Source organism: Pongo abelii, chromosome 19 (assembly GCF_028885655.2).
Source record: "Pongo abelii isolate AG06213 chromosome 19, NHGRI_mPonAbe1-v2.0_pri, whole genome shotgun sequence".
Classification (NCBI taxonomy): domain Eukaryota; kingdom Metazoa; phylum Chordata; class Mammalia; order Primates; family Hominidae; genus Pongo; species Pongo abelii.
In genome coordinates this window covers 92895758-92908478 of record NC_072004.2, presented here as the reverse complement: position 1 = coordinate 92908478, position 12721 = coordinate 92895758, and the positions used below count along the sequence as shown (strand labels likewise).

General features: G+C 54.5%; 1 protein-coding gene across 13 annotated transcripts in view; it reads right to left on the bottom strand.

Moving 5' to 3' along the window:
- Positions 1 to 12721, bottom strand: part of SEPTIN9 (septin 9) — a 217729-nt gene that overhangs the window by 23156 nt on the left and 181852 nt on the right. Inside the window, exon 2 of one of the 13 annotated variants that reach the window (XM_063718291.1) lies at positions 7234 to 7463. The exons of 10 other annotated variants lie outside the window; for them this stretch is intronic. In XM_063718291.1, the coding sequence (XP_063574361.1) occupies positions 7234 to 7279 (46 nt within the window). In that variant the 5' untranslated portion in view covers positions 7280 to 7463. Of the gene's footprint in view, positions 1 to 7233; positions 7464 to 11709; positions 11868 to 12721 lie in introns of those variants that run through there. 2 more of the 13 variants (XM_024235332.3, XM_024235331.3) reach the window with 2 other exon arrangements.

Genomic DNA, 12721 nt, shown 5'->3' with positions numbered 1-12721 from the left:
TTGAGGAATTGCCAGTGTGTTCACAAGTGACTTCTGAGCACCTGACACTGAGCTAGTCCATCTGAGGAACAGAATTTTTATTATTTTTATTTAAATTTAAATAGCCACATTTCATAAATGGCAACTATACTGGATGGTACAGAATTCTAGTCCAACCTACTCTTTACTAATGGGGAAACTGAGGTCCACACAGTGATTTTTTTCCTGAAATGCCACTGTAAGTGGCCAGGCCAGCACAAGACCTTCACTGAATTTGGCAACCCTGAAATTTCACATTCCTGCTTGTATGATATGCCGTTAACACCTGTGTCCCCCCGCAAAGACCGTGGGCTCCAGTAAGATGGCAGCTGCCCCGTTGGGATCCCCATCGCACCTCCAGGCCTCGCCCTGCTACAAACACGGATGTGCAAGGATCTGTCTGGGTCCCTGCTTTCCATTCTTTCGGGTATCCAGACTAATTATCAGCAGTACCCACGTCGACTCTCAGAAAGGTTCTGATTTGGACAGTAACTGACAAGTCACCCCACAGTCAAAGCAAAACGCAGAGCTTCCCTCCCGGCTCCGCAGCTGGGAGTCAGGGGCCTGGGGCTCTGGTTCTGGCTCTAAGTGACCTTTTGCAAGTCTCTCCAGCCTGGCAAACAGGCCACGCACCTCCTGACCTCCCTCCCAGCTCCTGCTCTGCGAGCTCCTGGGTGCCCGAGGCTGTGGCTTGCTCAGTGATATCCCCAGCTCCTAGCGCAGCCCGTGAGTGGCGCAACACACCCGCTCCAGAAATAACTAACACATCCGCCAACAGATGCGTGGAGAAACCCAACGTGGTGAGTCTACACAGTAGACTATTTCTCAGTCATAAAAAGGCACGAGCATGCGCCAACACAGATGAACTCTGAAAACATTCCAACGGCAAGAAACCAAGCATAAAAGGTCACATCTTTTATGGTTCTAGTCATATGTTCAGAATAAGTACATCTATAGGGACAAAGCGCAGATTGGTGATTTCCAGGGGCTGGGGGAGGGGGAGTGACTGTGTACCGAAGATGGCGTTTCCTTTTGGGGTGAGGAAAACGTTCTGGAATTAGTGAAAAAATACCACTCAACTGTGCTTTCTGAATCGGCGGATGGTGTCATATGGAAATTATATCCCCGTGAGGACGGGAGAGGAAGGGAAAGAAAGGAGGGAGGGAGGGGGAAGGAAACAGGGAAGGAAGGAAAAAAGGGACGGGAGGAGGGAGGGACGGAAGGAGGGAAAGAAGGCAGTCATTTCTAGTGGAGCTGGATTGAAGAGTCCAATGGGTGCAGCAAACCACTATGGCACATGTATTCCTACGTAACAAAACCTGCACGTTCTGCACATGTATCCCAGAACGTAAAGTAAAATATAATAGAGTCCAGTGTTTTCCACAAGTGCCCAGGAGCCAGCTTTACAGCTCAGAGGACAGCTGAGGCCCAGAGGCCAACACTTAGGCCTGAGGTTCTCAAGTTGGTGTCGCCAGACCGTGCCCCAGACAAACCCCTCCATCTTCTTGCAGCAAGGGTGTTTCCAGGGTGGCAGCCAGCCGGAGGTGTCAGGTGGCGGGAGACCTTGACAGTTTCTCTGCAGGTTCCCATTCTGAACCCAGGCCTTATGCCAGGGCCCCTCTGCCATTCACTGGCGCTGGTGGCAGTGGGTCACCGGTCCTGTGATGGGGACTGCCCCCAAATCTGCCCATCTTGGGGACCGGCTCCCTCCTCCCCGCAGGCATCCACTGGGCCATCTTTTCTCAGAGTTGCAGCTGGGTCTAAGGCAGGGATGAAAGGGCTGTAATCCACGCAGCCCTGAGCCAGCACCTTCGGGAACATCTGCACTTACTGACAAATTCTTACCGCCACCCCAGGGCCTGCCAAGGATGAGGGAATCGGGTTGCTGTCTGTGGCTGGGACAGGAGCTGTAGGATCTCTGGCTGGGAGACAGTGCCCAGAGAAGAGGCAGCTATTGGATGTATGTGACACACTTTAGGGACACTCACATTCGTCACAGCCCCAGGGCTGACCTTGACCCACCTGGCCTGGTGCCAAGGGAGAGGGCTTGACACAGCAGGCTTGCAAAGCCCGACTTGGAAACCAAGACCCAGGGGCTGCCCTCCTCTAACCACCCCTCCCTGTGTGTCATGCTGCCTGGTCTACGTCCCAGAAATGTCCACACAAGTCCCATCAGCCTTGCTGGCCAAATGCAGAGATGGTGCCGCTGGGGCAAGGGATCCTGAGCCACTGCCCAATGCCATCCCAACTCCAGGGGACAGCCACATGGTACCCATGTGACAGCCGGGCCTGCACCCCAGGACAAAGCAGTCACGGTCAAGTCAATGCCATTCCCCTGTCTTCCCCAAACCCAACCCACACCTGGCTCTCAGAGCACAGACTGAAATGGCCACATCCCCACACACCTTGTCCGTCACTGCCAATGGTGGCCAAGCAGAATGCAAGGTCATCCTCCTCCTGCCCACGGAGGCCTGTGAAGCCACTGACCAGGCCACGGCAGGGGAGCCAGTGGCACTCACCACACCCTGTCGGCCTTCCAGGCCCGTGTCCAGGAGAAAGCTGCCAGCATCTGCAGCTGGTGCCCTTGCCCTGGCAAAGACTTCCTTGCCTCCATCCACCCCGGCCCAGCGTGGGCCCAGCAGTCTCCTTACTTTGCCTCGTAACAATGCACACTGGAGCAGCCTCCAGCTGCCCTCCCTCTGCAGGCTCCCCTGAATCCAGACCCTGAGGCCAGCACCCCTGCGGCAGCCCTACCACCCCCTGCAGGCCTTCCCAGAAACTTGAGCCCATGGGGGCACTTCAGGTCCTATAAACTAACAGATGCTCCCTGTCCCACACAAAGGGGCTTCTTAAAGGTGAGCGAGTCCCTGATGCAGGCAATGCTAGGAGGACAGTGTCCAGCCAGGGCCGCTCCTTCCTCCTCTCCTATCTCCCTGGGTGCCTGCAAAGTCCTTCAGATCCCTGCTGAATCCTGGGGAAGCCCTGCCTCGCAACCGGGGCTTGCCCTCCCCGCTCCCACACAGAGCCTGCTCTCTGCGTCCAGGCAGTCTCCCCACGATGGTAACTGAATAATGATGTGGCGGTTTCCTCTCACCGCAACCCCCCCACATAGGGTTTGTGAAGCCAGACACCTCATCCATCACGCTCACCCCAGCCCGGCTTTCTTCAGAGCAGCATAGGACTCACGGCAAGCCCCGGCAAAAAGTCTGGTGAACGAATGAACAAATGAAGAAACAAAGCTCATCAGAGCAGCCGAGGTTTACTGGGGGCTCTCTGTGCCAGGCGTTACTCTAATTTTTTTTTAAGAGAGTGGGTCTCACTAATGTTGGTCAGGCTGGTTTCGAACTCCTGGCCTCAAGCGATCCTCCCACTTTGGCCTCCCAAAGTGCTGGGATTATAGACATAAGCCACTGCACCCAGCCCCACGTGTTACTCTAAATGCTGCTCAGGAGCTATTATAACTGATGGATCATCACACAATCCTATAAGGTAGCCACTGTTATTGTCCCATTTCACAGATAAGGAAACTGAGGCCAAGAGGGTTTTGTCAATTATGAGGGTCGCAAAGCGAGTAAGCGGTAGAGCCAGGATTTGAAGCCAGGTAGGTGAGCCCCAGGCTGCTGACCCCCTCCCCAGGCCAGGTCTTTGGGCACCATGAAAAGGCTGGAGAAGTATGGGGTTCCTGCAGCCAGGACCCAGAAGGTGCCCGCTGCGGTGCAGGCAGCTCAGCACTGAGGCCTTGGCCTCCAGCTCCTCCCTCAGTTGCTCTCCCCCAGGGAGTTGGAGGCACAGCCCTGAATTGCCAGGAGAAGATTCCACCTGCCAGCCAGGGAAAGTTGCCAGGGCTCTTCCCAGGGCTTAGAGCCACCCCAGGCCTATCAAAGCACATTAGCATCTTAGTTTCCATAATTTCCGTTGCAAGAAAGGTGATGGTACCAGCTACTGGGCCGGGCTGGGGGTCCCAGATTCCAGGGGCCCTCTCAGGCCTGCCTATGGCTCTCCCAGGACACAGATGCTTACTTGAGAAACCCTAGTGCACCAGGGGTCCCACAGCCAAAATGAAGAGGCAGAGCTGCCCTGGGGCCCCTGCCAAAGCTCCCAGGTGGATCTAACCAGCAGACACCAAAATGTCCATCCCTCATCTGAAAACTCCACCTCCAGGAGGCCGCCCCAGGTTGGGCTGACAAAATCCACAGAGACCTCAATGATGACTTCTCACTTCAGGTATGAGTGAGTGGGTGGAGGGAGAAGCTATTGTTAACTATTAATAGTTCAGGAAATGCAGGTAAAGGAAAGAGAATGGTAAGGCGACAGGGCTGGAAACTAGACACACATGCAGAGGTGGGCAGACCTCAGAGAAAGAACCGCTCTGGAACAAGATGGTAAAGAAACTATAGACAATAATGGTAGACGATGATCCCGGGGTCCTAGTGGACCAGGACCACAACATTGATTCATTTGACAAGTATTTATTGAGTGTCTACTTCACAGTAACAAAAAGATGACACTACAGGCTTGAGAGCAGTCAGAATGAAAACAGTGGTGGCACATGGGAATTTGAAGTTCATTTATTTAAATGTTTATTAGCCGAGACTTCTGGACAGATGTGAAGCAGTCTTCACCATGTAAGGAATTCATAATCTGATACAGTAGTACAGGACATGTGTGTGCCACAAACCTCTGGTGAAAAGTAAAGACTCTCCCTAGAAAAGTATACGCTGAAGACAGACAGACAGACACACACACATTTTGAAGGGTTCATCAAAGAATCCCTAGGCCAGCGGATCCCAATTAAAAAAATAACTTGGCACTCTGGGAGGCCGAGGCGGGAGGATCGTTTGAGCCCAGGAGTTCAAGACCAGCCTGGGCAACGTAGCGAGACCCCATCCCTATAAAATGAAATAAAATAAAATGAGAATCAAAAAAACAAACAAACTTGGTGTGATGAGAACTTACAGAATTTAATAGGGTTATCTCAGCATTACCTTCAGCACTCTCTAAACTTTTGACCACACACACAAAGTTCTGGGTTCTACAGCTAGAGAAGAAGGAGGGCAGGTTTAAAAAAATTATTCAAGGTGGAAGATGAGTCTGAGAAACAAAGAGGTAAGAGGAGAGGACTGAGGCCAGCTGGTCTCCATCCCTGAGCTCCGGCAGGAAGAGCCCTCAAATGAGAACACGTTGCTGTTCGCGGACAGTGGACTCCAGAGGGGGTGGACAGAGACCAGGAGGAATGTCATCCCTGGGGGACTCTGAAAACAGGATCTTTTCCCATCTCAACTCCGCTTTTCACTGTATTGTGTTCCTATTAACCTACCCAAGCTACTACAAACGCTCCATAAATGTCATTGGGGACTTCCTGTTCTCTTCTAAAGATGGAAACACTGAATATAAATGACCAAATTGTGCAAAAGTGCGTGGGTGGGGGGATCAAGGACTGAATTTTTAAAATGCACACAGCTCATCTAATTTGTTAACTAACTCCAAATCAAATTACACTTCACACTTTGTATGGGGCAGGAAGCGTCTCCTCAAAGCCTGGTTAGGACCTGGGATGCCGGAAATCTGAGACTCTGCCTTCCCCTCCTGAGACACTCTGAAACCCTGCTTAGAAATCGAGCACAAAGGCTCTGGCCTCCCAGAGAAAGACACGGATTTGCAAAGGCAAAGAGCTGCATTTTTCTCCGAGCTGGAGCACTTTCCGGTTTCCATGATGGGATTTAAACAAGACTGCAGCTTTACGGTTCCCCTGTCGGTGTTTTCTCCTTCTTGGGGACTGACAAGGTGGAAGAGCCAACAAGAACCCTGTGTGCTCCTTTGCAGGACCTGGAAGGGACAGGTGGTGTGAGTCTGTCTCCATCTAGCCTCCTCTTTCATTCATTCAGGGGCCCGAGGTGCCCCCAAGGCAGGGGGGTGGGGGTCCCCACTTTTACGGCCGGCCAAGGTTCCTTCAGCTTTTCCCTCGCCAAACCCTTTGAAGCAAACCTCTCCTCTATTGTGGAGGAAGGAATCTCAAGCAGTTTTGCCTTTCTGCCAGCACGGTTTCAATTGGCCCCAGTCGGTAAAGTCAAATTTGGACAAGGTCCAAGGGCTCCCCACACCACCCGCCTCTTTCTGGAAGAGGCCCTCCTCTGTTCTTTCATTTGCAACCCGCCACCTCCCTAGCCCGAGTTTTTTCACCCAGGCTCCGTGGCCTATTGAGACATCAATCTTGGGCCAGAGCAAGCTCTGACCTGCAAACCATCGCCATTCACTTCCTCAAGAGCCACTCTCAGAACTTAGGGGGCAGGGGGGGCAGGCCAAGGATGAATCCCCTGACTTCTGGTGTGGTGTGTGTTGGGGGGCTGTTTTATATTCTGTTTTCCGCTGCCCCCTTGCCTTGTCCCAGCCCCTGAAGTGGATCCACTGCAGAGGGAGGGTCAGGGAATGGCCCTGATGCCTCCCCCACCCCAAGGAACCTTCCACCAGGAGCGGCCCCTACCCCAAAGCAACCCCAAGATCCAGCCCGTGCCAGCCCTCCGGCCATGTCCACAGTGGCCAGCCAACCACAGAGATTCCTTTAGTTCTTGGCAAATCTGCAAACTTAAAAAGAGAAAGAAAAGTTCCCCCGTGGGTGGGTGGACACTGGCCATCTGTCACAGGCTGGAATTTCCTCTTATCAGGGATGTCCCCTAAGCAGGGGTTGGGGAGGGCAGGGCCCAGAGCCTCCCTCTCTCCAGCCCCTTCTGCTATCAGCAGGCCTGTCAGCAGATACACAGCAGAGCTCGGCAGTGAGGCAACAACAGGGGCTGGGGGGGCTGGGGCTCCACCTCCCCCAACTTATGAAATCATCTGAAATAACAAAACGTAGACAAGGGTCTCTGGGGTACAACAGGGTGGCCCCCTGCCAGGAGCTGGGTAGAAAAAAAGCTTTCCCCCAATTCCCTTCTGCTGTGCAGATCAGCTCGGGTCCTGGGGATGCTGCAGAGGCTGCCCCACGCCCAGGCCCTTCAGAGAGAGCAGGGGGCTGGAGGCAGGGCCTGCTTGGGGGTGGGGGACAGGCAGGGAGGGGCACATTCCTGGGCCATGAGTAGAAGCCTGACTAAATGACCCCTTCAGGAGGGAGAAAAGACATCGCACACAACTGTCTGATTACAGCCAGAGGGGCCAGGAAGGTGGGGGAAAGGGGTGAAGGGGCCAACTGCTCCAGGTGCCCCCAATCCATGCAGCACCCACCTGGGCTGATGAGAGTTGAGAGACTGGAGTTGTTTTCTCTTCCCATCTCCAGGCCCTGCCCCAGGAGTCCTCCTGCTCAGGAGCCTGGGAGTTGAGGAGGTCTGGAAGCAGTGGGCCCACAGTGCCATCGCCTTGGGAACCCACAGTGCCTTGGATGTGGCTCCCTCGGTCCTAGCTTTGTAGGCAGCCTACCTGGACTGCACCCACCTCCCAGAAGAGCTGCTCAGATCCTGCATGTCCAAAAGAAAAGACCAATCAAAGAAGTGAGGAAACCAAAGAGAGGCCTTATGAAAGCTTATGACGCATTTTCCAAGGGCACACTCCAGCAACTTCAAATGCTTTCTGAAGCAAGGATGGGGATGGATCGTTGGATTAATGGATGGGTGTATGGGTGTGTGAATGGGTGAGTGGGTGGGTGGATGGATAGACAGATGGATGAATGGATGGGTAGGTGGATGAACAAGCAGGTGAATGGATGGGTGCACAGATGAATGAGCAAATGGATGAATGACTGCATGGATGGGTGGATGAGTAGATTGGTGGATGAGTGGATGGATGGATGAGTGGATGAGTAGATGAGTGGATGGGTGGATGAGTGGATGGATGGATGGGTAGATGGATGGGTGAGGGGATGGGTGGATGAGTAGATGGGTGGGTGAGTGGATGGATGGATGAGTGGATGGACGGATGAGTGGATGGACGGATGAGTGGATGCATAGATGAGTGGATGGGTGGATGAGTGGATGGATAGATGAGAGGATGGGTAGATGGATGGGTGAGTGGATGGGTGGGTGAGTGGATGGGTGGGTGAGTTGATGGGTGGATGAGTGGATGGACAGATGAGTGGATGGACAGATGAGTAGATGGGTGGATGAGTGGATGGATACATGGGTGGATAGATGAGTGAGTGGATGGGTGGATGAGTAGATGAGTGAGTGGATGGATAAATGGGTGAATAAGTGGATAGGTAGACGAGTGGATGGGTGGATGAGTGGATGGACAGATGGGTGAATGAGTGGATGGGTGGATGAGTGAATGAGTGGATAGGTGGATGAGTGGATGGGTGGATGAGTGGATAGATGGGTGGATGGGTGCATGAGTGGATGGGTGAGTGAGTGGATGAGTGGATGGACAGATGGGTGAATGAGTGGATGGGTGGATGAGTGAATGAGTAGATAGGTGGATGAGTGGATGGGTGAATGAGTGGATAGATGGGTTGACAGGTGGATGAGTGAATGAATAGATAGGTGGATGAGTGGATGGGTGAATGAGTGGATAGATGGGTTGACAGGTAGATGAGTGGATGGGTGGATGGGTGGGTGAGTGGATGGGTGAGTGGGTGGAAAGATGGGTGGATAGGTACATGGAGCCTATCCAAGGAGTCTCAGAAACACACACATACCCTTTCATCCCAGACTCTCCCCAGGAAAAAGCAGTGTGCGTGGACCGCTACCTGGTCACACCTTGAGATAGCCATCCTCTCTGGAACACTGCCTTGGGGGATGCAGCACAGGGCATCCAAGCAACCCCTGAGCTCAGGGTAGAGACACCAGGAAGCAGCAGGCGGGCTGTGACCCCGCAGGCCTGTTCCATGGCTCCTGCTGCCTGCACCACGGCATGAAGCTCAGATGCACCTCTGGACTTGGGGTTCTGACCAGACGGAGCCACCAATCCTCTGAAGAATGAAACACACAGGGGTCACCCTTGCCTCCCAGCTGCAGGGAATGACGACCACCCAGCCCTTCCTTTCCCCAATCTTCTCCAGGCTTCTGTGCGTGGCTCTGCTGACCTTCCTCCTGTCTCTGGTTATTCTCTCAGCCTCTGCTGGCTCCTCCTCTGCCCTCACCCACGGAGTCAGTCCTGGTGCCTTGAGGGCCCCTCTCCCTAGCTGACTTCACCCAGCCCCCAAGCATTCAATGCCAACAATGCGAACTTCTTTGTCCAGATTCACACTCAAGTGCCAGCCTGACTCACAGACGTGTCCCTGGGCCCACTGTGCCAGGTCCTCTGCTGGGTCCTGGGTATCTGCAGCCACTGCCACTGTCAAGCTCTGACATCTGAAGGCATCTTGAACCCAACGACCGTGCCCCAGGCTGAACTCTGGAGCTCCCATCCCACCTGCCTCCCACCCCATCCCCCATCTAACTGAACGGCCTCTCCAGCCAACAGCTATTGCAGCTAGATCTCCAGGGGCCGGGCCTGGGCCCTCCATTTCCATTACTCCAAATCCACTCATCCATCCCAAACTTCCATCAGTGTTAACCCAACACATCTCACAGCCACTTGCAATCTAAGCCACCACCATTAGCTGCCCCTGTCCCAATCCCTCCTCCTCAAAGCACCAGGGGGCCTGTGTAAAACTTATTAATCTGATCATTTCCCTCTATGAAGCCGTGACTGGTTTCCATTGCACCTGGGATAAACCAGATTCCTGTGGCTCCAGAATCCTGTCCTACCACCGACGTGCTGTGTCACCCTGAGCAAGTAACTTAACCACTCTGCACCTCAATGTTCTTACATGCGAAATGGGATAATAACATCTGTCTCATAAGAATGCTAGGGATCAAATGAGATATTTATTTATGAAGCACATAGTGTTGTGCCCGGTCAGTAAATGCTTGAAGTCTTTGTTAACAAAACACACGCCCCTAACCTACTCTTCAGCTTCCATCCACGCACAGCCTCCCTGGCTGCCTTTCAGCTCTTCCAACGAGGCTACCCACAGAGGTCCTCCCTGCTGGGACCATCCTTTCCCCATGCTGCCCCTAGAACTCCCACTTGTTTTCCTGGGATAGCTCATCTACATTGGGTCCCTCAGTTTTGTTTTTTTTTTGAGACAGAGTCTCACTGTGTCGCCCAGGCTGGAGTGCAGTGGCACTATCTGGGCTCACTGCAAGCTCTGCCTCCCGGGTTCACGCCATTCTCCTGCCTCAGCCTCCCAAGTAGCTGGGACTACAGGCGCCCGCCACCAAGCCCAGCTAATTTTTTGTATTTTTAGTAGAGACGGGGTTTCACCGTGTTAGCCAGGATGGTCTCGATCTCCTGACCTCGTGATCCGCCCGCCTCCGCCTCCCAAAGTGCTGAGATTACAGGCGTGAGCCACCGCGCCCGGCCTAGGTCCCTCAGTTCTTACACACATGGCCCTCCGATTGCTGTCTGGGGTCTGTCGCATTCACTACCCACAAAACCTTACACGTCCGAAGCACCCAGTGAGGCGCTGTGAATGAGTGAATGAATGAATGAATGGCCAGCCTGCTGTCCTTTCGTCCAGCCCCTCGTCTCTCCCAGACCAGCAATGGGGGCAGCCACGGCTCCCGTCTACCCCGGTAACACCGCTCCCTCTGTGCCGGCCGCGCTGGCCGGAGTCCTTTCCCACGGCGTCCCCGCGGCTTTGGTGTGTGGCCGCCTGTGAATGAGAGACTCATGATTTCCGGCTTCCACTGTCCTTCTGGAGCCACAAAGCATTAAGGCGGAAGGATGGATGGGCTTCCTGGGACAGCCGGGGTGGGAGGCTGGTTCAGGAAATTTTGTTCAGGAAATGGTCAGTGTGGGATGAGGCGCCCGGTGGGGAGGGGAGTGGGGCGGAGACTTGGGGCCTGGCTGTTCTGCAGCCAGGGACCCTAATCCCCACCCCCTTCCCCGCCCACTCCCCAACCCCAGTGCTGGGCTCAGGGCCCCTGGGGTGTCTCCCAGGAACACAGAAGACACAGTAAGGACCAGGGACACAGGACAGGCAGAGCCCGTGGGCAGGAGGCCTCCAGCCAGAACACCTGAGCCTATGCCTGGCTCCAACCAGACACTGAGACCTTGGCCAGGCCACTCCCCACGCTGAAGCAGGGGGGCCCCTTAGAGGCCACTGGTCACCAAGCACTGCGTGGAAGACATGCCATGGAGAGCTAGCATCTTCTGAGACACCAGCAGAAGGTCAGACGTCTCGCGGCCCAAGGATGACTTGGTCCCAGCGTCTATCCATCTGCCGTCCTGCATGAAAAGCCAGACGTGACATGGCCGGCCCCAACGTTAGAGTGATTCGGGAACCGGCAGAGCGGATTTAGTAACTGGCAAACTGGATTTAGTAACTGAGACACTGCCAGGGGCTTGGTAGAAGTCCTCGAATGTACCAGACCCAGCCCTGACCCCCACAGAGCTCAGCCGAGCACTAAAAGGTACAGAGGCCGAGCTGAGCATCAGAGGAACACTGACCCCAGGGCTGACCGGTGCTCCCCACTCTACAGTTTACAAACGGCTCACATTTACTCGATCGCATCTGACCCTCTCCTGCGAGGCCTTCCTTAGATTCTCCGTTCCCTAAAGTAATCAGTTGTGCCTTTTGAAATCAGAGCAAAGTAATACAACTGCAGTAACAGCGTGTTCTTATGAACACTGTGATGTTAGCTGGTTAAATGAGGGAGCCCCCAGGGTCTCCCGCACTGCCCCGACCCTGTGTCCCTTCTAGTCCCGGCCCACCCTCCATACCTCCTGTTTCTCCTCTTTCTCCTCCTCCCGAGGACCCGGGGCCTGGGGTTGACCTACTGTGGGACTCCAACGGTGACCTCCAGGAAGAAATGCCTGCTTCTTCCTTCCAGCCGGTAGTGACCCCTGGCTCGCTCACGCTCACGCAGCTAACGCAGGCAGCAGCCGGAACCTGGTAGCTCCTGGGGTGGGAGCCTGTCCCCTCCCAGGCCCTTCCAGCCAGAACTCCGGGAAGGAGCTACATTCATATGGTAATTTCTCCCAAGGCTGGGAGGGGGAAGGGGCCTGGCTGGGCCCTGACCGCTTTCCTGAGGCTGCGCCCACTGGGCCTTCCAAGCCAGCTGGGCTCCTCGGCTGCATCCCTGAGGGATGGTAACAGACTGCAGCGCAAACTGCCCACCGGCTGGCTGGGGAGTGGGTGCCCAGATGCGGGCCAGGGCCAGGGCCTTCGCTTTACAGGCTGTATGGTGGTTTAAAGTGGGCACTTTAATGAGCACACATTTGTATCACAGTTTACTCGTGTGTGTGTGTGTGTGTGTGTGTGTGTGTGTGTGAGAGACTGTGTGTGTGTGTGTGTGTGTGTGTGTGTGTGAGAGAGAGAGAGAGAGACAGTCCAGAAACACGGTAACACATTGCTTCCCCAAGACGTTGGCCCTGGGAGACCTGCAGCCATCCTCACCTGGGGGCCCCAGCACTTCCAGCCTCCCCCAGGAAGGTCCTGTCTCCCCTGGTTTGAAGTTGGCCCCAGGGAAGAATCCTCTCAGAAAAATAAAAGTCACTTCCCCCAGCCTCAGCCCAGCCTCCTACCAGGGGTGAGTTACACCAAACTCACCCTCTCCCTCGCCTTCCACTTCCTCTCTCACTCTGCAACTAGCTGCAAGTGGCTCACCCACCCAGGCCTGCCAGTCTACCACAGAAAAGACACTCAAACTTTGCATTTCCCCTTTCTGACTTGTTCTGGGCTCCAACAGGCAAAGGAAACTGGAAGTCAGCAGCCAGGACCCAGCTGCAGGCC